Source organism: Salvelinus namaycush, chromosome 25 (assembly GCF_016432855.1).
Source record: "Salvelinus namaycush isolate Seneca chromosome 25, SaNama_1.0, whole genome shotgun sequence".
NCBI lineage: Eukaryota > Metazoa > Chordata > Actinopteri > Salmoniformes > Salmonidae > Salvelinus > Salvelinus namaycush.
The window spans coordinates 14567464-14595259 of record NC_052331.1 but is presented as its reverse complement, the minus strand read 5'-3'; the positions used below and the strand labels follow the sequence as shown (position 1 = coordinate 14595259).

Below are 27796 nucleotides of genomic sequence, written 5' to 3'. Positions count from 1 at the left end.
GGAGACAGCAACCTTACCTTGGTCCAAGGCTAGCTCTGTCTCTCTTGACCTCTTGGTTGGCCAGTCCAAGCAGATTATTATTTGCTCAGATGATGACAAAACGGAAATATGTACAAAAAGGAAAAACACCAAAGGCATGCCCAAACTAAAGACTCAAAAACAAACGGAAAGCCTGATGGCCACCAAGCAAAAGCAGCAGCTTCGTGGCTTGCAAGCTGGGACATTGACTGACAATCCTAATTGACAGTACCTGATATGCTTATCGAGCCTTGGCTCAGCTCTTAGACACTGCCACCTGGGGGATGGAGTGTGGAAGTGTGTCCTGGATAGTGTGTTTGTCTATGTCCTAACACTAACCTTCCCTCATATCATCTGTTTTCCTCTCCTGATCAGAATGATTGAAGATCGTGGGAGGAGTGGTGACATAATGGCGGAGAGACGACAACTTTTCGCAGAGATGCGTAAGTGTACAGGGCGATCTCTGAAAAGTAGTGAACCACACTCAAAGTATTATAACTGTTGTATACATAATAATAACATTCACCAGGTTATTAATGACATTTACCAAGTCATTTACCATGCTACTTCAAAGAAAGATTCCAGTATAGGATCCAATATAGGCCAACACAGCTTATTTTCATTAGCAATAATAGACAGGAATCTATTGTTAATGACCACATGAATGCACTCTGCATGGACAGTGTGTGAAGCAACACTCTTTCCCCAGTAGCTCCACAAAGTCTATCATCACCAGCATTCCTGTGTTACTGTCTGTCATATTACCTTGCATAGAAATGTATTTTTTTCCTACAGGGGCACAAGAGTTGGATTCCATAAGATTGTCCACGTATAGAACAGCTTGCAAACTCAGATTCGTTCAGAAGAAATGCAATCGTGAGTATGGTGTGATGTCCTCTGTCTGAGGTTTGATTGGAATTGTCTTGTGTCTCTAAAAACACATGGCTAAAGGGGAAACGTGTCCATGCATTTCTATTCTGTCTTTCCACAGTCCATTTGGTGGACATCTGGAATGTGATTGAGGCGTTCAGAGAGAATGGCCTGAACACCATGGACCTCAACACAGAGTTCACTGTGGCTCGCCTGGAAGCAATACTCTCCACCATCTTCTACCAGCTCAACAAGCGCATGCCCACCACCCACCAGATCAATGTGGAACAGTCCATCAGTATGCTGCTCAACTTTCTGCTGGCTGCCTATGACCCGTGAGTATCCACCATGACCGCGCCACTGTGTGACGGTCACTGAGCATGATGATGGAACAATTGTGTTGCATGTGTTTGTGTGTGGTGTGTGCCCCACTTCGTTGTTGATGTGTGATTATTCAGTCTTTCATGGGAGAACGAAATCCAGACTGACTGTTGTTTTAACAATGTAATGGTCTCACAATAGTCTTGTGTCAAGTGATACATCTTTAGTTCTGACGAAAGACAAGAGAAAGTAAACAGTGAAAATGACATAGTGATGATGATAAATGCAGTTGAACCATTTTTGCTTGTTTTTACTGCTGTAATTAAAGTGTATAAGAGCAACTTAAAGATGCTACACATAGGATTTTTGGTAATTTTTGCATTGTAATTTCAGAAAATGTCCATAATATATTTGGCATTAATAGTGGAATAATACTGTTTCACAGTATTACTTACCCGCCAGTGTTGTGATTGGCTGTGATATTCGTCTATTTATTTCTCCCGCCAGTGTCATCTGTCAAACCGGGAAAGCTGTTCTGACCTTATTTTCTCACATAAACTGAAATTGAGCGAACAGTGTAGAATTGTAGCAACCAGGAAATGACAGAGCGATTTCCACTAGATAACACAGCCACAAAGTCAGAACAGCTTTCCCAGTTTGACAACAGATGCTGCACCGGTGGGAGAAATCAATAGGCGAGTATCACAACCATTCACAAGACTGTAAGTCATACTGTGAAACACTATCATTACACTATTAGCGCCAGATATATTAATAGACATTTTCAGAAATTATAATACAAAAATCCAAAAGAATCCTAGGAGTAGCACCTTCAATGTGAAAGTGTTTAGATTATTGCAGGTATTATTCTTGTACTGCATATTCTTGACTTTTTCACAAATACACAAATTATACAAATCTGAAAAAATACTAAATACATTTATTATTTTAGGGAAAGCCTCGGAAGAATCTCTGTCTTTGTTGTGAAGATGGCCCTGGCAACTATCTGCGGAGGGAAGATTTTGGATAAATTAAGATGTAAGATACTTGGTTAATCTTTTTTAAGATTATAGATTAAGATGAAGATGAATTAATCATTTACAGAGAATGATTTGCCCAACATTACTGTAATAACAATATTAGTGAAATAGTTTTCCTTCCAAGAAATGCTAATTAAGTATGCTAAAAAGCAGCTTTTCTGTGTTGGAATGATGTGGGCATTAGTGGTACGTGGGTCAGCTGTTTGTGCACCTGCACCCGCCCGCAAATGCTAATAACACATCTGCAACCGCCGGACTATATGTGATAAAGTGAAAATCTGAGGCCTGCACCCGACCCTAACCTGCTAAGACAGAAAATGCCCTGTAGGCTACAGTCAGAGACAGCGGAGGGATTTTTTGACAGGGGTGTAGGATATTTTTGCCTGATTTAGATATGTTTGTGCATATAATTTCAGACATTTTGGTAGGCTATTTGTTTGTCAAATTGTCTATAATTAGATACATGCAGCTTATCATCTCTTATTATACACTGAGTGTACAAAACATTAAGAACACCTTCCTATTATTGAGTTGCACCCACACCTTTTGCCCTCAGAACAGCCTCAATTCGTCGGTGCATGGACTCTACAAGGTGTCGAAAGCGTTCCACAGGGATGCTGGCCCATGTTGACTCCAATGCTTCCTACGGTTGTGTCAAGTTGGCTGGATGTCCTTTAGGTGGTGGACCATTATTGAAAAACCTAGCAGTGTTGCAGTTCTTGACACAAGCCAGTGTGCCTGGTGCCTACTACCATACCCCGTTCAAAGCACTGGTGGCACTTTTTAATTGGATAGGACGGGCTCGTGATAATGGCTGGAGCGGAATCAGTGGAATGGTATCAAACCAACACATGGTTTAATGCCATTCCATTTGCAATGTTCCAGCCATTATTATGAGCCGTCCTCCCTCCTCAGCAGCCTCCACTGGTTCAAAGGCACTTAAATCTTTTGTTTTTCCCATTCACCCGCTGAATGGAACACATACACAATCCATGTCTCAATTGTCTCAAGGCTTAAAAAGCCTTCTTTAACCGGTCGCTTTCCCTTCATCTACAGTGATTGAAGTGGATTTAACAAGTGACATCAATAAGGGATCATAGCTTTCACCTGGATTCACCTGGTCGGTCTGTCATGGAAAGATTTCTTAATGTTTTGTATACTCAATGTATGTTGCCCTAGAAGACAAAATAAACCCTTGCTCACCAGAATAATGTAATAGATCGATAGAATGAAAGCTTCAATCTAGTTGAGATTGGTAAAGTTTGCTCTGTTATCTCTGCTTCTTTCATAGAGCAAAGATGTTTAGGGACCAGGGATAAAATGCAATAGCCCTAAAGAAACGGGAAATATTTTCTTAGAATCAGCTTGACCGGTTGTAAGGAAATAGAAAGCTGTGAAAACGACCCAACATGTTTCTGATAAGATTTCAGTTCGGCTTGGATGCATATTTTATGTGGTTGAAATATTATCAGCTTTTATGATGCTGATAAAGATAGCACCTCCACAGACAATATCTAACTGCACATTCGCATTCTCTCAAGATGCCAAAAGAAATACATTTCTCCACGCCTGTTCCCAAGTTAAAATGTAGCCCACATTTGGTGTATCATTTTACTGCAAGAAATGTTTAATTCTGAGGGAGTTAATATTAAGGCTATGTGAGAGGTTGTAGACCTACAGTCAGTATCTAAATTTCAGTTTCCATTTAACCCATCTGAACAGTAGGCTACAGTTCCTTTGACGTATCATAGGCCTACAGTCCCGTGAAAAAGTATTTGCCCCCTTTCTGATTTTCAAAATTGTAGCATATTTTTGATACTGAATGTCATCAGATCTTCAACCAAAACCTAATATTAGATAAATGGAACCTGAGTTTACAAATAACAAAAAAATATATACTACTTATATTTATTTAATTAACAAAGTTATGCAACACCCAATGTCCTTGTGTGAAAAAGTAATTTTCCCCTTACACTCAAAAACTAGTTGCGTCACCTTTAGCTGCAATGACTGCAACCAAATGCTTCCTATAGTTGTTAATCAATCTCTCACATCGCTGTGAAGGAATTTTGGCCCACTTGCATGCAGAACTGCTTTAACTCAGCGACATTTGGGGGTTTTCAAGCATGAACTGCTCGTTTTATGTCCTTCCACAACATCTCAATTGGTTTGGATTAGGTTTGGACTATATCAACAATGGACAAATAATGAAACAAATACCAAATAACTATTTATGGCTGGGAGAAGTAATTATTTATAATAAAAAGGATAGGGCTTATTACATAATCCACTAATTTATTGCAGCAGAGCAGCCACAGCTACTCATAGGGAAAATAAATGAAGGGTTAGGGCATTTTAGCTTATGTTTTGTGGTAATTACTATGGATTGCTACCCAGCTCTCATTTGTTTTAGTTTTTGTTTCAGTGATTGCACTGCCTATTGCTGCAATTAGCTAACAATGGTGACAGCTGACAATTAATTTGATCAATTAATTATATATTTTGGAGTAATGCCTCCCCCCCATTTTCTGCCCAGATATTTTTTCACAGATATCAGACCCTGGTGGCATAATGGTGTACTCCCAATTTGACCAGTTTCTGAGGGAGGTTCTCAAATTACCAATGACTGTTTTTGAGGCACCTTCCTTTGGCTATACTGAGCAAGCCACAAGAACTTGCTTTGCACAGCAGGTGAGAGTCCCATCTACACAAAACATGAACATCAATTTTCAAGTAAATTGTTGATTGAATGTACAGTGCATTTGGAAGGTATTCAGACCCCTTGACTTTTTCCACATTTTGTTATGTTACAGCCTTATTCTAAAATTGATTATTTTAGTTTTTTTCCTCATCAGTCTACACACAATACCCCATAATGACAAAGCAAACTGGTTTTTAGACATTTTTGCAAATGTATAAAAAGAATAATGAAATATCACATTTACATAAGTATTCAAACCCTTTACTCAGTACTTTGTTGAAACACCTTTGGAAGCGATTACAGCCTCGAGTTTTTTGGGGTATGACACTACAAGCTTGGTCTGAACTCTGGATCTCTGTCAGAGTGACCATCGGGTTCTTGGTCACCTCCCTGACCAAGGCCCCTTTCCCCCGATCCCTCAGCTCTAGGAAGAGTCTTGGTGGTTCCAAACTTCTTCCATTTAAGAATGATGGAGGCCACTGTGTTATTGGGGACCTTCAAATGCTGCAGACATTTTTTGGTACCCTTCTCCAGATCTGTGCCTCGACACAATCCTGTCTCGGAGCTCTACGGATAATCCCTTCGACCTCATGGCTTGGTTTTTGCTCTGACATGACACTGTCAACTGTGGGACCTTACATAGACAGGTGTGTGCCTTTCCAAATCATGTCCAATCAATTGAATTTACCACAGGTGGACTCCAATCAAGTTGTAGAAACATCTCGAGGAGAATCAATGGAAACAGGATGCACCTGAGTTCAATTTTGAGTCTCATAGCAAAGGGTCTGAATACTTGTAAATAATGTATTTTAGTTTTTTTCTAAAAAACAGTTTTCACTTTGTCGTTATGGGGTATTGTGTGTACATTGATGAATAAGGCTGTAACTTAACAAAATGTTGAAAAAGGGAAGGGGTCTGAATAGTTTCTGAATGCACTGTATACAACACACTATTGGTATAGATACTGTATAGTGGATGGATGTTGTAATTGTGTATAAAACATCCATCATATTACTGTATTTTCTTTCTAGTACTACCCCATATGCCAAACCTGTATGTGATGTGTAACCCCGTTCTCTACTGTATGTTGACAGAAAAAGGTCTCCCTCAACACATTCCTGGACACGCTGATGTCAGACCCTCCTCCTCAGTGTCTGGTGTGGTTACCACTCATGCATCGCTTGGCTAATGTGGAGAATGGTGAGCCACCACCGCCACCACAGCATATTTAACACATTCATGGGTTGGTGGCGGGTAGGAATGATGGGTAATTTTGTCTCATATCATCGCATTGAGTCACTACACAGTAGATATACAGGACATGCTCAGGAACACACATACCCATGCCCGAGCGCGAGCACACACACACAGCCTTCCACCATCGCCCACCTCCCAACCCCTCATGAATGACAAGGAACTGACAATAGAATTAAAGTCCTACACACACTGATGATCACAGAACACCCTCCCTTATTTGATGTAAATCAAAAGAATGCTGTCTAATAGACCTGCAAAACATCCCAGTGCCATTGTTTTTATAAAGATATTGGTTGCACCAAATATGTATTTGTATCAACAACCTTTGGTGTGTGTGTGTCTGTGTGTGTGGTATATATATGCACGTGTGTGTGTTTGTGTGTGTACGTGCATCCCCATGCACATGTTTGTGTGTGTGCCATGCCCCCCCCCCTCCAACCCTTTCCCTCCATCCCTGCAGTGTTCCACCCGGTCGAGTGCTCTTACTGCCACAGTGAGAGTATGATGGGCTTCCGCTACCGCTGCCAGCAATGTCATAATTACCAGCTGTGTCAGGACTGCTTCTGGAGGGGTCATGCCAGCGGTTCCCATAGCAACCAGCACCAAATGAAGGAGTACACTTCATGGGTAAGGGAGGTGGGGAGAGGGGGTGGGGGGGCGTGACAGCATCAGGCCAGCCAGCCAGTCTGCTTTGCTTCACCCAATGCAGTGCTATGAGAATGATGATGAGACTGTGATTTGATTCTCTTACATTTTGGTCAAATTTTTGAAAGTCATTACTCTGTTTTTAAGTGCCTCTCCTTGCCCTCCGAAATCAGACATAGCATCTTTTTGGGTTTCTCCCAGAAATCGCCTGCTAAGAAGTTATCTAATGCTCTCAGCAAGTCTCTGAGCTGTGCATCCAGCAGAGAACCTTTACACCCTATGTTTCCCGACATGCCAGAGAAACCTCTGAACCTAGCCCACATTGTGTAAGTATGGTGCAAGTTGTGTAAGTATTCTATTATATTCCTACAGTAACATAGTAAAACATGTATTCAATACCACAATCATCCTTTTCAATTTCAATACATTTCATATCCATCCCATCATCCCTTACTAGCCACGTATCCCCAAAGTAAATGTTGAAATGTTATGAATTGTACATACTGTATATCTACATGTTTTGTAATTGCCTTATATACATTACACTACATGCTTCTAACACTCAAGTAATAACAATCAGTCAGTTGTCGGATGCACATGATCAATTCATGTTAGCTGTAGGAATAACCACAAATGGTAAAACAGATGTTTTATCTTTGCTCAGTTTTTTTGCTGGAAAATCAACAAAGTCAATATGAAGACAAGGTCTTCTAGAACTACAGTATGTCTTTGATACGTTCTTATTCAAACCCTTAACAGCTAAGCTGAGCCCAATCTGTAGTGTGGGAAACGAGTGGCAATTCATTCTAATGGCTGACAGACAAATATTGATTTGGTCATCTAGACCCTTTTCATGTGGAAGTGAATTCAGTTGTACCACTCACTGTGGCCTTGTAGTGCATGCATGGGTGATCGTAACAAATGTCTTTGTTCTTTTCTTGCTGCAAAATAGAGACACTTGGTAAGTTTGCTTTGAATATTTGCCTAGAATATGTAGAATATGCCTGTAGTACATTTAATTAGATCAACTCAAGTAATATAGAAGGTAGTGTAATATATTACTAGTAGCTAGTGCAATATTATTTTGCCCTTATACAGTATACTATGCCCTGTAGCTCCTGAAAGTCACTTCAATTTTAGCACAACCTACTTGTGTGCAGTTTACTACTGATTTCTGCATCAGTTATCCCAACTGTCCTTTGTGTCACATGTGAATACCTTTTTAGGTCATGTAAACAATAAGATTATGAGGAGTTAATGACCTTTGGATGAGTGAGGAGGGAATCCACACCCACGCATTGTTTACATAACAATATTGTCACAATCAGAAACTGCCCTGACTCCCCAGACCCATTCAATGCTCCTTCAGCCTTCTGAGACCTAGATCAGAAAGACACACACACACACACACACACACACACACACACACACATACACACATACACACACACAGACTCTCTGTCATGTTGGCTGTTTGAACATGATAAAGTTTGTCTCCTGCACAGGCCTCCCAGACCAATGAACAGCACCAATGACTTCATGCTCTCCCACTCCATGCCCACGTCAGGGAACCCTTACTCCACTAAGAAGTAAGTATCTGAGATCAGAAAGACTGCAACGAGGCCGTATGCAGAATCTTCAAAAAGAGAATCAGGTTACCTGACTGTACATATTCGTCATGATTAAAGATTACTACATCCACTTAAGTCCCCTGAAAGTCCACATATACCAGTATGAATTCTACTAACCAGTCCTTATTTTTGTAAACCTATATGGATATATCTGGCTGGTTGGTAGAGGGTAGAGTGTTGGTGGAGGTGTGTGTGAGTTGTGTTTGTGTGTGTCTGGGTCAATTGTTGTGTTTGTGTGTGTTGCTCCTTTCGCGGTCTCACTCTTTTGTCTGGTGTAAATAGCTTGCCTTATAATACCAAGAATAATGAAGCTGAGCAGAGAAAACAGTTGGCTAGGGCTGCTCCAGATCTGTTGAAAGGAAGGGGGTAAGTAACCCAGTGACCCAAGGGTGCCTACTGCCTGTGAGAATGGTTTGGTGACTCAAATGCATGCACAAACTAATTTAGATAGATATAGGCTTTAATTGAAATGGAACAATATTCCTTATATAGCACATTACTTTTGACCATGCTCAGGCCTGTGGGGCTCTATTATAGGGAATATGGTGCCATGTCAGACGTAGATATAGTTATTATAGAGCGTACACTGTAGTGCTCATTGTCCCAGTGGAGCCGTTCACTCTTCTGGTTTCCTACAGTATAGATGGGTTTACACAGTGATACTCAAGGGGCTATTTGAAAGATGCTAGATAGTGCATGCATGATAAAGACCATTGACCATTCATTAGGATAGAGTATCTATTACAGTCATTTTCATACGTGTCCCACGTTACCAGGGAGAGTGAAACTAACTGCTGCAAGTCACTAATATTAGCTTGGAGTCTCTCTCAAGTTTCTTTTACAATGATTAACATACAACTACACTCCTTTTGACTTACTTTTTATATCCTTTTATTTTCTGTTTCGCTGGCTTGTAATGTCAGCCTTGGACTCAGGAATAGTATGCATAGTTATCTGGCGTCAGTGAGTCCTCATCTCTATGTATCGGAGCTGCACCTGTACTTGATGCTAGTCTAAGGAAAGAGACAAAGGCTCCGTTGGTTTAAACACTGACCCCTTTCATAGAGCCAGGTTTATAAAGATATGTACCTTCAGTGGATGTGATGATTAGTAAAGGTTGTATGGGGTCATTTGAAAAAAAAATCACTCATTCTTGTCATGACAATCTTAATGAAATCATTAGCTTTATCAGACAGAGCGGCAGTTAGTGCATGACTACGCTTTGCATCTTGGAGCTATAGGTTATTTAGCACATTTTTCAAAATGTCAAATGAACGACATATCAATGTTTTGACATTCATTTACTTATAGTACTTTCACAGTTGAAAACCTAAACACTATCTATTCAGATAAAATTCCCATAAAGGGATTATGATACAGGATTAGAGATATAAATGCATGTTTCTTCTCTCTGTGTACTGTAAATTATTTGAAAATGCAGTACAGGTACAGCATCACATTCCTATCCATAGTATTAGTATCAAAAGAGAATACAACAGGGATAGCATAACACAGTTTAGTGTTTTCTTCTATTGATCATTCAATGACTGAGAAGACATTCTGTCTCTCTCCAGACCTGTTCTTGTCCGGTACTCCTTTCTCCTTGTTCTCATCATGTGTGTCGTTTGTGTTTGTGTTCTGAAACCCTACACTGTTCCAGGTTAAACTACAGTCTCGATGTGGCCGATAGACTGGCTGATGAACATGTTCTCATTGGGCTGTATGTGAATCTCCTACAACACAACCCTACGTCATGGTTAGTCTGGATTCCTCTGTCTGTAAAGTAACAGTGGAAACTACTAGCTAGAGTGCCTTCAGAAAATATTCTTACCCCTTCACTTATTCCACATTTTGTTGTGTTATAGCCTGAATTCAACATGGATCAAATATTTTCTCTCTCGCCCATCTACACACAATATACCATAATGACAAAGTGAGAGAAAAAATGTAAGACATTTTAGCAAATGTATTGAAAATTAACAACAGAAATATCTAATTTACATAAGTATTCACACCGCTGAGTCAATACATGTTAGAATCACCTTTGGCAGCGATTACAGCTGTGAATCTTTCTGGGTAAATCTCTAAGAGCTTTGCACAGCTTGATTTTACAATATTTGCACGTTCTTTTTAGAATTCTTCAAGCTCTGTCAAGTTGTTTTTTGATCATTGCTAGACAGCCATTTTCAAGTTTTGCCATAGAATTTCAAGCCAATTTAAGACAAAACTACAGTTGAAGTCGGAAGTTTACATACACTTAGGTTGGAGTCATTAAAACTCGTTTTTCAACCACTCCACAAATTTCTTGTTAACAAACTGTAGTTTTGGCAAGTCGGTTAGGACATCTACTGTATGCATATCATAAGTAATTTTTCCAACAACTGTTTACAGACAGATTATTTCACTTATAATTCACTATCACAATTCCAGTGGGTCAGAAGTGTACATACACTAAGTTGACTGTGTCTTTAAACAGCTTGGAAAATTCCAGAAAATTATGTCATGGCTTTAGAAGCTTCTGATAGGCTAATTGACATCATTTGAGTCAATTGGAGGTGTACCTGTGGATGTATTTCAAGACCTACCTTCAAATTGGTTCATCCTTGGGAGCAATTTCCAAACGCCTGAAGGTACCAAGTTCATCTGTAAAAACAATAGTACGCAAGTATAAACACCATGGGACCACGCAGCCTTCATACCGCTCAGGAAGGAGACGCGTTCTGTCTCCTAGAGATGAACGTACTTTGGTGCGAAAAGTGCAAATCAATCCCAGAACAACAGCAAAGGACCTTGTGAAGATGCTGGAGGAAACAGGTATAAAGTATCTATTTCTACAGTGAAACGAGTCCTATATCGACATAACCTGAAAGGATGTTCAGCAAGGAAAAAGCCACTGCTCCAAAACCGCCATAAAAAGCCAGACTACGGTTTGCAACTGCATATGGGGACAAAGATTGTACTTTTTGGAGAAATGTTCTCTGGTCTGATGAAACAAAAATAGAACTGTTTGGCCATAATGACCATCGTTATGTTTGGAGGAAAAAGGGGGAGGCTTGCAAGCCGAAGAACACCATCCCAACCGTGAAGCACGGGGATGGCAGCATCATGTTGGGGGGTGCTTTGCTGCAGGAGGGACTGGTGCACTTCACAAAATAGATGGCATCATGAGGCAGGAAAATTATGTGGATAGATTGAAGTAACATCTCAAGACATCAGTCAGGAAGTTAAAGCTAGGTCGCAAATGTGTCTTCCAAATGGACAGTGACCCCAAGCATACTTCCAAAGTTGTGGCAAAATGGCTTAAGGACAACAAAGTCAAGGTATTGGAGTGGCCATCACAAAGCCCTAACTTCAAGCCTAAAGAAAAATTGTGGGCAGAACTGAAAAAGCATGTGCGAGCAAGGAAGCCTACAAGCCTGACTCAGTTACACCAGCTCTGTCAGGAGGAATGGGCCAAAATTCACCCAACTTATTGTGGGAAGCTTGTGGAAGGCTACCCAAAACGTTTGACCCAAGTTAAACTATTTAAAGGTAATGCTACCAAATACTAATTGAGTGTATGTAAACTTCTGACCCACTGGGAATGTGATGTAAGAAATAAAAGCTGAAATAAATCATTCTCTCTACTATTATTCTGACATTTCGCATTCTTAAAATAAAGTGGTGATCCTAACTGACCTAAGACAGGGAATGTTTACTAGGATTAAATGTAAGGAATTGTGAAAAACTGAGTTTAAATGTATTTGGCTGAGGTGTATGTAAACCTCCGACTTCAACTGTATAACTAGGCCACTCAGGAACATTCAATGTCATCTTGGTAAGCAACTCCAGTGTATATTTGGCCTTGTGTTTTAGGTCATTGTCCTGCTGAAAGGTGAATTTGTCTCCCGGTGTCTATTGGAAAGCAGACTGAACCAGGTTTTCCTTGCATATGCTTACCTCTATTCTGTTTCTTTTTATCTTTAAAAAAAACTCCCTGGTCCTTGCTGATGACAAGCATACCCATTACATGATGCAGCACGACCATGCTTGAAAATATGAAGAGTGGTACTAAGTGATGTGTTGTGTTGGATTTGCTCCAAACTTAACAGTTTGTATTCAGGACAGAAAGTGCATTTCTTTGCCACATTTTTTGCAGTTTTACTTTAGTGCCTTATTGCAAACAGAACACATGTTTTGGAATAGTTTTACACAGCCATTTGCACAGCCATTAAACTCTGTAACTGTTTTAAAGTCACCATTAGTCTCATGCTGAAATACTGAAGGGGTTTCCTTCCTCTCCGGCAACTGAGTTAGAAATGACGCCTGTAACTTTGTAGCGTATTGATACACTATTCAAAGTGTAATTAATATTTTCACCTTGCTCAAAGGGATGTATGCAATGCCTGCATTTTTTACCCATATACCAATGGGTGCCTTTGGAAAAATTCCCTCGTCTTTGTGGTTGAATCTGTGTTTGAAATTCACTGCTCAACTGAGGGGGTACAGAGATGAGGTAGTCAATCAAAAATCATGTTAAGGGCCTTCCGTGTGGCGCAACGGTCAACCTGGTTTGATCCCAGGTTGTGTCACCGCCGGCTGTGACCGGGAGACCCATGAGGCGGTGCGCAATCGGCCCAGCATCGTCTGGGTTAGGGGAGGGTTTGGCTGGCTGGGATTTCCTTGTCCCATTGCGGTCTAGTGACTCCTTGTGGTGGGCCGGGCGCCTGCAAGCTGACTTCGGCCGCTAGCGATGGGACAAGACTGTAAATACCAATTGTATATCACGAAAAAGGGGTAAAAGTAAACCCCCCAAAAAGATATAGTAATTTGAAACACTATTATTGCACACAAAGTCTATGCAACTTATTATGTGACTTGTTAAGCAAAGTTTTACTCCTGGACTTATTTAGGAATGCTATAATAAAGGGGTTGAATACTTATTGACTGAAAACAGCTTTTCATTTTTAATTAATTCGTAAAAAATTATAAAAACATAATTCCACTTTGACATTATGGGGTATTGTGTGTTGGCCAGTGACACAACATCTAATTGTAATCAATTTTAAATTCAGGCTGCAACGACAAAATGTGGAAAAAGTCAAGGGGTTTGAATACTTTCTGAAGCCACTGTATTCACATTGTATTTACACCACCCCTGGCACGGCTCTCCCTTTATTAATTGGAGCTACAAGCCTTAATACTGCATACACTACTCACGTCAAGCAGAATAAATGAAGAATGTCTATTCACAAACCATTGACTTGTCTTTTAACAGCTGACATACAGTAATGTAGCTAAGCCATTAGAAAATGTAACACTTTTTTCATACACCATAATGCTTTTGCCAGCTGTTGTGCTACTTAGCAATCATTTTTGAAGGCTAAATCAACATTGTCTTGCTCATTAAGATGTTACAGGGCTGTAGAAAGTTGCATTTGTTTTGCTCTTCACATAGTAAAAATCTAGTTTACTGCCCTAGAATTGTCATTTTAATGTGCTTTTGATGACAGCTTAGAATTTGCTGCTTTTCCTTTAATTTGATAAGTGGCAGTAGTCAGTTATTTTCAGAGAACATCTGTGTGTTTATGTTGGTCCTCTATTAGAACAACTTGGACCGTTACATTAAATAGTTTGATTGGATTTCGATTCTTGGACTTTAGTGCGTTCATGAGTTGCAATAAATGCTGTACAATACATCTCAAAGTTTTCTACAGTATTGGAATTGTTCCTTTTCTCTGAAAGGAAACTCAGACCTTAACAAAATTATCCAGTGGAAGCTACTGACCGTTTACTGAAGTATCCATCCAAATGGACTATTTTGTAAGGGTGCTAAGATTGTAGGAATCATCTGCTTTAGTCCTTGCTGTTCCTCTCTCCTGCTGCCTCCGCCTCTCTTGACTCTGTGCAGTAGTATCATCTTAGAGATCTTTCTGCAGATGAAAAATACTTACTGTTTCAACTGCATGTTACCTTCCTTAGCATTTGTATAAGCTTAATGTTGTTCTTTAGTGCGTATAGTGTGTGTGTGTGTGTGTGTGTGTGTGTGTGTGTGTGTGTGTGTGTGTGTGTGTGTGTGTGTGTGTGTGTGTGTGTGTGTGTGTGTGTGTGTTTGTGTGCGCGCGCGTTGGTATCTAGCTGCTTTAAGGCTTTGGCAAAATGGCTATGATTTGTCCCTAAATAGCATCACCAATTGACAAACAAACTACCAGTGTTTGCATGTAAATACTGTGCATTATACTTAACTAAACAATCATAAAGATACACTGTTCCAATTATCATTTCCATGAGGAAATTCCCATGAAATATTCTTTCCCAATGTATATACAGTAATGTAAGTAAGTACAGAACTACTTTTTATATTTGGCTGCGGTAAATATGTAGGTGGAAGTGTGACTCTGTCTCCTCTCCTCTTTCCACCTGTAAACAGTTTGCTGGAGAGCAGTAACCACCAGGATGAAGAGCACAGTCTCATCGCCCGCTACGCTGCTAGACTGGCCTCTGACTCAGCCGCTGCGGTGAGATACATGCTATCTGAGGGCATAGAGGGAGAAAACACCATGAAAACACCATGAAAACACCTGACATCTTTATGTGCACAACACAAATACACATTTTGTTCCAATTGCCTGTCTCTGAAGATAAAAGTTGAGCGTGGGCCCTGAGTCAGGTCACCCAGTCAGGAAAAACTTGTGCCCCTAAGCATATGTGGTGGTTTATGAGTAGCATTGAATAAGGAAATAACATCAGCAGGATTAACCTCAGTACAGTAGATAATGTCATGTGTCCCTGTGTGTTATGGTAATGTCATGATAATGTCATGTGTCTCTGTGTGTTATGGTAATGTCATGATAATGTCATGTGTCCCTGTGTGTTATGGTAATGTCATGATAATGTCATGTGTCCCTGTGTGTTATGGTAATGTCATGATAATGTCATGTGTCTCTGTGTGTTATGGTAATGTCATGATAATGTCATGTGTCCCTGTGTGTTATGGTAATGTCATGATAATGTCATGTGTCCCTGTGTGTTATGGTAATGTCATGATAATGTCATGTGTCCCTGTGTGTTATGGTAATGTCATGATAATGTCATGTGTCCCTGTGTGTTATGGTAATGTCATGATAATGTCACGTGTCTCTGTGTGTTATGGTAATGTCATGATAATGTCATGTGTCTCTGTGTGTTATGGTAATGTCATGATAATGTCACGTGTCTCTGTGTTTTACAGCAACAAGCACAGCAGCAGAGGGTCCCCAACGACATCTCTTTCTCTCTGGACGCCAACAAGCAGCAGAGGCAGCTTATTGCCGAGCTGGAGAGCAAAAACAGGTCAGGGATGGATTCCCTCTGAATTCGCTTTTCTCTCTCTGTTCGCCTCTTTTTTCCAACCCTGCCAATCGTGCCAAATTACAAGAATGGTGATAACTTACTTAATGTTCTACCCAATGTGCTTCTCACACAAGCTGTGATCGCAAGTTATTCTAATAGGCTGTAGTAGGGCTGTGACGATTACGGAATTTTGGGTAACAGTCAATTGTCATGCAAATAGCCACTGTTATTATCATAATTGTCATCATAATTGTTTTGAACTTGTAATGCATCTTTCAAAATTAGCTACGCCACTAATAAATGCAACAACACAGCTTTGATGAATGGTTTTGACCGCATGGAACTTTTGGAAATTAAGCTTATCCTCCCGACCGTGCCGTTCTGCTCGTAAAATGAGCAGAACGGCACCAAACTTTACCCAATTGTACAAATTAAACTGCTATTGGGTAAACTATATCTACTTGAATATAAAGTTGAACTCCCCTTCTTTTAAAATGAATGTATTATTACGATTGTGACGTTTTTTCAGTTATTGTCCATAATTGTCGGTTACACGATTATACATGTTCATACCGTGCCTGTGCCATCCCGGGTATACGGTATTACCGGTGATGCAACATGGGGTGTTATTTTTTTTTTTCAATGTTAAAAAAAACAAACAATGGGCCTCCCGAATGGCGCAGCGGTCTAAGGCACTGCATCACCACAGATCCTGGTTCGATACCGTGCTGTGTTGCAGGCGGCCATGACTGGGAGACCCATGTTGCGACGCACAATTGGCCAAGCGTCGTCCGGGTTAGGGGTGGGTTTGGCCGGCCGGGATCTCCTTGTCCCATCGTACTCTAGCGACTCCTGTGGCGGGCCGGGCGCATAGGAAAAAAGCCCCCAAGAATTCAGTTACCAAAAAGCTAACCAGATGCTAACAAATACTAAGTATATAGTGGATGCTAGGTAAATGCTAACGAGCTCATAAAGTTATTCAAGATTCTCGAAAGGCTACTTACTCACAGTTTGCTGCACACACAAAACAAATATAAGATGGCAGGGATGTCAAGCTAGGAGCGGATTGTCTCTACTATTACCAAGATTTTAGAAGCTTGATCTTGCAAGGTAACATTAGCCCCTTGGCTAGCAAGTTAGAAAACCAAATACGCAGCTGGAGAGAATTTATTTGGTACATCTTAAATAGTTATTTGGTAACTTAATAGCGATAAGATATATAGCTGACAAACAGTCAATTTCATACAAGTTTAACTTGATCACCTCACTAACTTGCGCTGCAGAGGAATATGACTCTGTTTTGCTTCTTTGTTAACAACCACACGTGACTGGCTCAACAGCTGTTTTGGTGAACTACCGGTAAGCTTCATGATAAAACATTATCTAACAGGTGAAATGAAAAATGCGATTTGCTTCATCTATTAATGCACAAGTTGACTGCAGGTATTTATTTAAAAAGTACAAATTAAAAAATGTATTCAAAAACAAACCACACATTTTTTCTACGGTATTGAAAATCATACCGTGAGCATTTGGCTGTAGCCCTGTTTTCATGGTAGTACCAGAAAAATTTGACAGCAAGTCAAATTACTTGATGTGGTTGTGGTAGACTTAATGTAGTCAAGCTAGCTGTTAATAATAATAATAATAATTTGGTGCTTAGGAAATGTCCTATTTCACACATGTACAAGTTTGTATATTATATGCATCTGTGAACTGGAAATCTGTTTTTTGCATATCCCAACTCCCCCTAAGAGTGGTTCACGGCCAGGGTCAGCCATTATCAACAGCGACCCTGGAACAATTAGGTTGAAGTCCCTTGCTCAAGGGCACATCAACAGATTTTTCACCTTGTCAGCTAGAGGATTCAAACAAGCAACCTTTTGGTGACTGGCCCAACACTCTAACCGCTAGGTTACCTGCCGTCCCTAGACCACACCTGTAAGCCAAAACACACCATCTGAATTGCACAAAACAAAACCATACTGAACAAAAATATAAATGCAACATTCAACAATTTCAACGATTTTCCTGAGTCACAGTTCATTGAAGGAAATCATTCAATTTAAATAAATAAATAATTCTATGGATTTCTATGGATTATTCTATGCACTATTCTATGGATTTCACATGACTTGGCAGGGGCGCAGCTATGGGTGGGCTTGGGAGAGCATAGGCCCATCCACTTAGGCGCCAAGCCCACCCCCTGGGGAGCCAGGCGCAGACAATCAGAATTTTCGCTCACAAACGGGCTTTATTACAGACAGAAATACTCCTCCTCAGTTTCGGCGGCTTATGGTAAATTATCTGGCAACAGTTCTGGTGGACATTCTTGCAGTCAGCATGCCAATTGCACACTCCCTCAAAACCTGAGACATCTGTGGCATTGTGTTGTGTGACAAAACTGCACATTTTAGAGTGTCCTTTTATTGTCCCCACCACAAGGTGCACCTGTGTAATGATCATGCTGTTTAATCAGCTTCTTGATATGCCACACCTGTCAGGTGGATGGATTATATTGGCAAACGAGAATTGTTCACTAACAGGGATGTAAACAAATGTGTGCATAACATTTGAGTGAATTAAGCTTTTTGTGCTTATGGAACATTTTGGGATCTTTTATTTCAGCTCATGAAACATGGGACCAACACTTTACATGTTGCGTTTATATTTTTGTTCAGTTATACTTCAGAAAGTTTACATATGTGATATACTAGCTTCAACTGGCATGTGTGTACGTGTGTATCACAGAGAGATCTTGCAAGAGATCCAGCGCCTGCGAGTGCAGCACGAGCAGGCCTCCCAGCCGCCAACGGGCACCGCCCAACAGAACCCCACTCTGCTGGCCGAGCTACGTCTTCTCAGGTAGACCCATATCAAGTTTCTTTAAAAAAAAAAAATCTTAGCATGTAAATGGACATTTAAATGTGTGCATATAAACTCAACAAAAAAAGAAATGTCCTCACTGTCAACTGCGTTTATTTTCAGCAAACTTAACATGTGTCCATATTTGTATGAACATAACAAGATTCAACAACTGAGACATAAAGTGAACAAGTTCCACAGACATGTGACGAACAGAAATTGAATAATGTGTCCCTGAACAAAGGGGTGGTCAAAATCAAAAGTAACAGTCAGTATCTGGCGTGGCCACCAGCTGCATTAAGTACTGCAGTGCATCTCCTCCTCGTGGACTGCACCAGATTTGCCAGTTCTTGCTGTGAGATGTTACCCCAGTCTTCCACAAAGGCACCTGCAAGTTCCCTAACATTTCTGGGGGGAATGGCCCTAGTCCTCACCGTCCGATCCAACAGGTCCCAGACGTGCTCAATGGGATTGAGATCCGGGCTCTTCGCTGGCCATGGCAGAACACTGACATTCTTGTCTTGCAGGAAATCACGCACAGAACGAGCAGTATGGCTGGTGGCATTGTCATGCTGGAGGGTCATGTATGGATGAGCGTGCAGGAAGGGTACCACATGAGGGAGGAGGATGTCTTCCCTGTAACGCACAGTGTTGAGATTGCCTGCAATGACAACAAGGTCAGTCCGATGATGCTGTGACACACCGCCCCAGACCATGACGGACCCTCCACCTCCAAATCGACCCCGCTCCAGAGTACAGGCCTTGGTGTAAAGCTCATTCCTTCGACGATAAACGCAAATTCGACCATCACCCCTGGTGAGACAAAACTGCGAATCTTCAGTGAAGAGCACTTTTTGGTCTTGGGCTCTTTTTCATGGTTCGGGCTAGGCCTCTTAGTTCCAGTGAAGGGAAATCTTAACGCTAAAGCATACAATGACATTCTAGACGATTCTGTGCTTCCAACTTTGTGCCAACAGTTTGGGGAAGGCCCTTTACTGTTTCTGCATGACAATGCCCCCGTGCACAAAACGAGGTCCATTTAGAAAGGGTTTGTTGAGATCGGTGTGGAAGAACTTGACTGGCCTGCAGAGAGCCCTGACCTCAACCCCATCGAACAGCTTTCGGATGAATTGGAACGCTGACTGCGAGCCAGAACCAATCACCCAACATCAGTGCCAGGCCTCATTAATGTTCTTGTGGCTGAATGGAAGCAAGTCCCCGCAGCAATGTTCCGAAATCTAGTGGAAAGCCTTCCCAGAAGAGTGGAGACTGTTATAGCGGCAAAGGGGGGACCAACTCCATATTAATGGCCATGATTTTGGAATGAGATGTTCGACGAGCAGGTGTTAACATACTTTTGGTCATGTAGTGTGTACATATATATATTATGGTTGTTTTTCCTCAACCAGGCAACGCAAAGATGAGCTGGAGCAGAGGATGTCTGCTCTGCAGGAGAGTCGCAGGGAACTCATGGTACAGCTGGAGCAGCTGATGCTGCTGCTGAAGGTGCGTAAGAAACGCACTGTGCATGCAATACAGTTTCATTTCTACTATAATGTAGGCCTACTCAGTCCCCTCCAGAAATCGCGATTCTGTGATCGCAACATTTTTGCAAATGTATTTGCGAGGGCTTGAAAATTTGACCAATCACCGCACTATTTCTGCATAAAACTGGCCCTGCAGCGCAGTACAAAAAGAGGGCTCGCAATTTCAACCATTCAGCGCACATTTACCACATTTAAAAAAATATATATATATATTATTTAACTAGGCAAGTCAGTTAAGAACAAATTCTTATTTACAATGACGGCCTACCCCGGCCAAACCCTAACGACGCTGGGCCAATATGGTTCAATCAAGTCAAACGTCAACAAACGTTCCCTCGTCAGCGCATTTTTTGCGACAAATTGGACAAAATCATTGCATATTATCATGCTAAATATCAGAATAGCCGCTGCAAAATCAAGCATTTTTGCCCACAAATATCCCTCCAGCTAAATCCTGGAGGGACTGGGGAGGAGAGAAAATAGAATGCACGTTTCATTATTTGCCCACTAGAGGGCGCACTTGTTCAACTTTCACTAAGGAACTTCCCTGGTGTTAGTAAATCCTGAGGCGTTGCTCTGGTCTTGACAGGTCTTCCCTTCTCATCCTCTGACCATAGCCCATAACTCTGTCTTTATCAAAAATGACTTTGTGTTCCCCAGTTTCTTCCATGTTAAGATATCAAGATATACGATTTAACAGACCTTCTTCTGGTCTGTCTACCCAAGGACAGTGGATTATGACCACTGACAATATACAATCAACATCACTTTCACATAATAAAACAGTATATAGGATAATATTCAGCCGGAGAGTCAGTCACAACAATAATGGATAGAGAAAGGGGTTTAAGAATTCTGACATAAACTGCTTACTCTACTGGCTTATGTGGTAAGGCTATCAATCGAATTACTCAACTGAAAGGATCAATGCAAATCCCGTTAGCCCTACCTAGCATTAGCATGCTAGCATCAGACTTGCTTTAGGCCTAGGCAGAAAATCCCAATAGGTTTTTACATGTGAAAGAAATTGTCTTCATTGAATGATTATGCTATTGTGTGTTTTTTGGGACGGTAAATGAATAACATTTTTTCTTAACAGGAGGAGGAAAGGAAGCAAGCTGTAAGTCTGTCTGTAAAACCTAAAAATAACTAATGCTTCTTTCAAAGAGATGTGAAGAGACTTGGGGACAAATGAATGTGATTATATTCTGTTTGTTTGTGGTTTTGCTGACAATATGTGATCAGCTCTCATTGGAAATGAAAATGCAGCAGTCAGTTGAACTAACAGCATGTTAAATATTTAGATCATTTTGATTTAATGAAAAGTGCTATTAAATGAACTTACAATTCATTATGGCATGTGTGCAATGTTTGTTGCTCACCAATTATGGATGTATTTTTTTGAATATTTTTTTATATGCATAACCTAACAGCTTTTTCAGCACAGCTGGTCTGAACTTGAGGATTTTTTGCTCCATTACTGGGTCTTATAACATTGTAATTGACATATGGGAATGATAACATACATTTCTTGGAGGTTTTAAGCAGTGATGATGATTAGGACCTTGAGTTTTTCTTGACCAAAACTACAATCCCCACTTTAATTTCCCCATACAGACCTATAGAGATTCATAACGGAATCATTCAGTATAAAAATAGCTCCACCAACATTAGATAGATCAATGTTGATCAAGATAATCACTGGTTGTTACTGCACTGGTGTACTACTACTACTACTACTACTACTACTACTACTACTACTAATACTACCACTGAAACAGTGATAGGAAGGGACACCTAGAGTCACACTAAACCCCTACTTCCTGTTTCAGACTCAGGGGCCTGGCTCCCCCCGCTCATCCCCCAGCCACGCAGTCAGCCGGCCCATCCCCATGCCAACCCAGTCAGAGTCTACCGGCACCACACCCACTCACACCCCTCAGGACTCACTCATGGGTGTGGGAGGAGACGTGCAGGAGGCCTTCGCTCAGGGTAATACACACGTGCATGTATTCACACACACACACACACACACACACACTTTACAGATGAGAGTGGATTGGCCTACTCTGGTTCTGGAGAGCCGCAGTCTTCACAGAGGCTCTGTTCTATCTCCAGGCCCCAGGAGAAACTTGAGAAATGACCTTCTTGTTGCTGCTGACTCCATCACCAACACCATGTCTTCATTGGTTAAAGAGCTCAATTCAGGTGATACTATAGTCTCACTGTTTCTATCTGACTTTTGAAAGTATACTTTGCTCATCCTTGCAACATTTTAACACTGTGTTGTCTCCCTCAGAGGCTGGAAGTGAGACAGAGAGCAACATGGAACTGGTCTCCTCTCCCACTTCCGATCTTCTAGCACAGATGACCACTAAACCACGGTAAATACAGTATGCCATTGTATAGATGGCGCCAAAGAGGATGGCTGACGTTTTACATGCTCCTAACCAATTGTGCTATTTTGTTAGTTTTTTTGCATTGTTTACAACTTATTTTTTTACTTATTTTGTACATAATGTTGCTGCTACCATCTCTTATGACCAACAATAACTTCTGGACATCAGAACATCTATTACTCACCATGAACTGGAAGAAGCTTTTTCCTTTAACGAGTCCGACGAGAAGGATATACTGCTCTCCCGGGAACAGGCCCAGATCCCGGTCATTTGCGTGAAGAAAAGACAGAGTAAAAGAGGACGCAGATCGGGCTGCCTTCTGAGAATCCATAGGCGAGCGAGTAAACTCCCACTGCCATCAATTCTACTTGCTAACATGCTATCATTGGATAATAAAATTGATGACCTACGATTGTGATTATCCTACCAACGGGACATTAAGAACTGTATATAGAGCTGGCGGGATTTTCCATGCACCGGCAGAACAGAGAACCTACGTCTGGTAAGACGAGGGGTGGGGGTGTGTGTCTTTTTGTCTAATATTAAAGAAGACTCGAGGTATTGCTCGCCTGAGGTAGAGTACCTTATGATAAGCTGTAGACCACACTATCTACCTAGAGAGTTCTCATCTATATTATTCGTAGCCGTCTATTTACCACCACAGACTGATGCTGGCACTAAGACCACACTCAACCAACTCTATAAGTCCATAAGCAAACAAGAAAATGCTCACCCAGAAGGGGCGCTCCTAGTGACCGGAGACTTTAATGCAGGCAAACTTAAATCAGTTTTACCACATTTTTACCAGCATGTCACATGTGCAACCAGAGGAAAACAAACTCTAGACCACTTTTACTCCACACACAGAGATGCATACAAAGCTCTCCCCTGCCCTCCATTTGGCAAATCTGACCATAATTATATCCTCCTGATTCCTGCTTACAAGCAAAAACTAAAGCAGGAAGTACTAGTGACTCAATACGGAAGTGGTCAGATGACGCTGATGCTACGCTACAGGACTGTTTTGCTAGCACAGACTGGAATATGTTCCGGGATTCATCCAATGGCATTGAGGAGTACACCACCTCAGTCATCGGCTTCATCAATAAGTGCATCGACAACGTCGTCCCCACAGTGACCGTACGTACATATCCCAACCAGAAGCCATGGATTACAGGCAACATCCGCATCCGCAACATTCCCAAAGCTGAGGGGCCAGATGGATTACCAGGACGTGTACTCAAAGCATGCGCGGACCAACTGTCAAGTGTCTTCACTGACATTCTCAACCTCTCCCTGACTGAGTCTATAATACCTACATGTTTCAAGCAGACCACCATAGTCTCTGTGCCCAAGGAAGTGAAGGTAACCTGCCCAAATGATTACCGACCCGTAGTACTCACTTCGGTAGCCATGAAGTGCTTTGAAAGGCTGGTCATGGCTCACATCAACAGCATCCTCCCGCATACCCTAGACCCACTCAAATCTGCATAACGCCCCAACAGATCCACAGATGACGCAATCTCAATCGCACTCCACACTGTCCTTTCCCACCTGGACAAAAGAAACACCTATGTGAGAATGCTGTTCATTGACTACAGCTCAGCATTCAACACCACAGTGCCCACGAAGCTCATCACTAAGCTAAGGACCCTGGGACTAAACACCTCCCTCTGCAACTGGATCCTGGACTTGCTGCCGTGCCGCCCCCAGTTGGTAAGGGTAGGCAACAACATGTCTGCCATGCTGGCAGCTGGCAGTGTGGTGTCAGGACAACAACCTCTCACTCAATGTGAGCAAGACAAAGTAGCTGATCGTGAACTACAGGAAAAGGCAGGCCAAACAGGCCTCCATTAACATCGACGGGGCTGTAGTGGAGTGGGTCGAAAGTTTCAAGTTCCTTGGTGTCCACATCACCCACAAACTATCATGGTCCAAACACACCAAGACAGTCGTGAAGAGGGCATGACAAAACCTTTTCCTCCTATGGAGACTGAAAAGATTTGGCATGGGTCCTCAGATCCTCAAAATGTTCTACATGTGCACCATCGAGAGCATCTTGACCGGTTGCATCACCGCCTGGTATGGCAACTGCTCGGCGTCTGACCGTAAGGCGCTTCAGAGCCCAAGCTTCCTGCAATCCAGGATCTATATAATAGGCGGTGTCAGAGGAAAGTCCATAAAATTTTCAGAGACTCCAGTCGCTTCTACCCCGAAGCCATAAGACTGCTGAACAATTTCTCAAATGTCCACCGGACTATTACATTGACCCCCACCCCCCTCCATTTGTTTTGTACACTGGTGCTACTCGCTGTTTATTATCTATGCATAGTCACTTCACCCCTGCCTACATGTACAAATTACCTGAACTAAACTGTACGTACCCTCGCACACTTACTCAGTACCGGTACCCCCTGTATATAGCCTCGTTATTGTTATGTTATTGTGTTACTTTTTATTATTTTAAATGTTTTACTTTAGTTTATTTGGTAAATATTTTCTTAACTCTTCTTGATCTGCAGTGATGGTTAAGGGCTTGTAAGTAAGCATTTCACGGTAAGGTCTACACTTGTTGTATATCAGCGCATGTGACAAATAAAGTTTGATTTGATGCAGTATGCAGTATGTAGATCAGTACTTGACTTGGGCAGAAGCTCACCGGAACTGAGTTCTTGCACCTCAAATAGAATATTAGCTCAAAAGTATTGAGGGGTTCCTGCACCTGAATATAAATGGTACCGGCACCCAAAATGAGTACTGGCACCTATTTCAGTCCACGTCAAGCACTGGTGCAGATCTAGGAATCTATTAATCTATAAAGGCTGCACAATCATATACAGTAGATTTTAGTATGGTAATGTTGGATTTACCTCCATAGTGTTGGTGGCAGGAACACTGGTGGAGTTGAGGAGGAGTGCTATGAGAACGACCTGGTTCAGGTGCTGGAGGATGAGCTGAAGATGGAGGAACTACTAAAACACAGACAGGAGCAAGAGAAAACCCGTATGGTGAGCTATGGTTAAATATATTTAAAATGAGGGGAAGTAGTGCATTACAAAACATATTCCTTATATTATTCTTTGAAATCTTCTCTCTTCGTCTTGGCTATGTTCCTGGTGTCATACAGGTGACATTGCAGCAATGACCATGTTGAACCAGTTTTGTGGTAAGTAGCCTAATTAATTTCTCTGTCGTCTTCTACCTCTTCTCACAATTTGAAATATATTGTTTCTCACTACACTATATGCCAACTCAGATGGGCAGAGTATTTAACTCCCTATCCTCTGAACAGGTAAACAATATGCAAAGCAACAAAAGTAGAAAAACACTGGAAGATGGATGGGAAGAGAAGGCACAGAGAGGCTTATGAGGAGATGATGGTCCACGCGCATACATGATCTCCAAGTCAAGCTGAAGAAGAAGTGACAGGAAGGAAGGATCAAAGTTATGACACTGCTAAATCCAACAATAGAATACATAGTTATATTATGTAAAGATCTATTTTTAAAACCAACAGCATATTTAAGTGAATACTGTGAACTGATATGGAGAGATCATATAACAGCAGAGCTGTCTATTATACCACCGGTGCCATAAAATCAAGTAACTTTATTGGGAATTATTTGTTGATTTTGAATCATATTATGTTTAGGTAAGAGCTGTTGAAGAATTGTGCAAGTATATGTTGTAGGTGTATGGTGGACAAACCAGGCCGTTGTGTTTCAGTGAGATTGCTTTTGAATCCAAATATTAACCTGGTTGATGTGTAAACTGAGGCACAACTGTCTATAACCTAGAGGTTAGCTATAGTATGTCTGACCCCTGTGACCAGGTTGGCCTACCAGTCCAAGGATTTTTAACTACTGGTGTTGTTTGGCTTTTGTATGTGTTGTTTGACCTTTTATCTTTGCTTTTAACCAATTGAAAGAGTGGCTTGTCAGAGAATGTATTTCTTTTGACGTATCTCATATTGTGTGCACTGCCTTAGCTGATTAGCCTAGCTCGCCTTTGGATGGGGTACAAACAAACCTTCAATGCAACATATAGCTAACATTGTTTCTGCCACTGTTAAAATGTAAATGTTCATCACTGTCAAAATCACATTGTTTAATTCACCCATAAATATTGCCTAGTAGTTAATAGTACTAGCTATTAGTAAGAACTTTGTGGCAGAAGGACAATGTTATTTATATCTTCTGTATTTTGTGTTTGCCACGTTGCATATTTAATTGAATTCCACCTGGTGTATTGAGCCTGTAGGTGATACTAAGCGAATTGGACCGTATAGGAAGAACAAGCTGAACCTATGATAAATCTGATGCTGGAAAGTGATATTGTCTACTGAGGGATTTAGTTAACTAATAGCTATATGTTGATGAAGAGTTATAGTTGAGTTTATTTTATTAATACCTGCTTGAGATTTAAAGATGTGATGACAGACATGAAATTGGAGTAGGAAGTACAATACCTTAAAGAAGAATAGAATGGAAAACATTGTTCATAGCACTTCAGATTCAAAGGTTTACACTTGCAAGAACGGAGAACATTGTTTGTTTACCATGTTTCAGAATCAATGTCTACTGTCTTACCATAGATTTTGAAGTTGCTTTGTCATTTAAATGTTCTGACCAAATTATTAGCGTTTTTCTGCTCACTCACACACAAATCTCTCTCAAACATACACTCAAAGACGCTCACAGTCACACTCTTGATACCTGAGCTCAGTGTGTGTAAAATGTTACCCAGTCACTTTAAAAGAAGTGGTGCAAGCCAATTTTAAATCATAAATGTGTGAAATATATGTAGTATGATTTTTGAGCTAGTTCATATCAGTGATTTTGCATGTTGGTGATGATGCATAATAAAGAATTGACACAACATGAGAATGTTGTCTCTATGAGCTCTTTCTTGCTTATTTTTTCCATCACTTATGAAAGGCACCTGGCACTGCATAGCCTGGAATTAACTGAAACAATGGTGAAATGGAGCACATCAGTTTGGATTCTGGGCTAGCACTATGAATTCCCATAGGCTTGGTTCACTGCTCCACATTTATTGTCTGACACTAGTTTACTGCTGACAGCTCACTAATTCATCACATACCATCCCAGCTAGAACAAAAAAAGCAGACAACCATTGCTAGATGAGATCATTGCACTCATACTTTTGTAAAACTGCCCACTTACAGTAG

The 27796-nt window shown here is 41.1% G+C and overlaps 1 protein-coding gene across 1 annotated transcript; it reads left to right on the top strand.

Annotated features, from left to right (window-relative positions):
* Positions 1-394: 394 nt before the first annotated feature.
* Positions 395-27505, top strand: LOC120019979 (dystrobrevin alpha-like). Its single transcript, XM_038963393.1, has 22 exons — positions 395-461; positions 814-894; positions 1010-1223; positions 2162-2247; positions 4786-4940; positions 6045-6150; positions 6668-6834; positions 7054-7178; positions 8358-8441; positions 8766-8849; positions 10144-10239; positions 14893-14980; positions 15694-15794; positions 18546-18659; positions 20069-20165; positions 21306-21326; positions 22039-22198; positions 22325-22414; positions 22506-22590; positions 25484-25613; positions 25733-25771; positions 25898-27505. The coding sequence occupies exons 1-21, from the start codon at positions 395-397 to the stop codon at positions 25748-25750; spliced, it is 2169 nt and encodes a 722-aa protein (XP_038819321.1). The 3' UTR covers positions 25751-25771; positions 25898-27505.
* Positions 27506-27796: the final 291 nt, after the last annotated feature.

Bases quoted from the DNA above. Each gene is read 5' to 3' on its own strand.
- LOC120019979 (XM_038963393.1), top strand. From the start codon at position 395: ATGATTGAAGATCGTGGGAGGAGTGGTGACATAATGGCGGAGAGACGA. The intron at 18,660-20,068 runs GTAGACCCATAT...TTCCTCAACCAG, and splicing joins GCCGAGCTACGTCTTCTCAG to GCAACGCAAAGATGAGCTGG. The intron at 22,591-25,483 runs GTAAATACAGTA...TTACCTCCATAG, and splicing joins CAGATGACCACTAAACCACG to TGTTGGTGGCAGGAACACTG.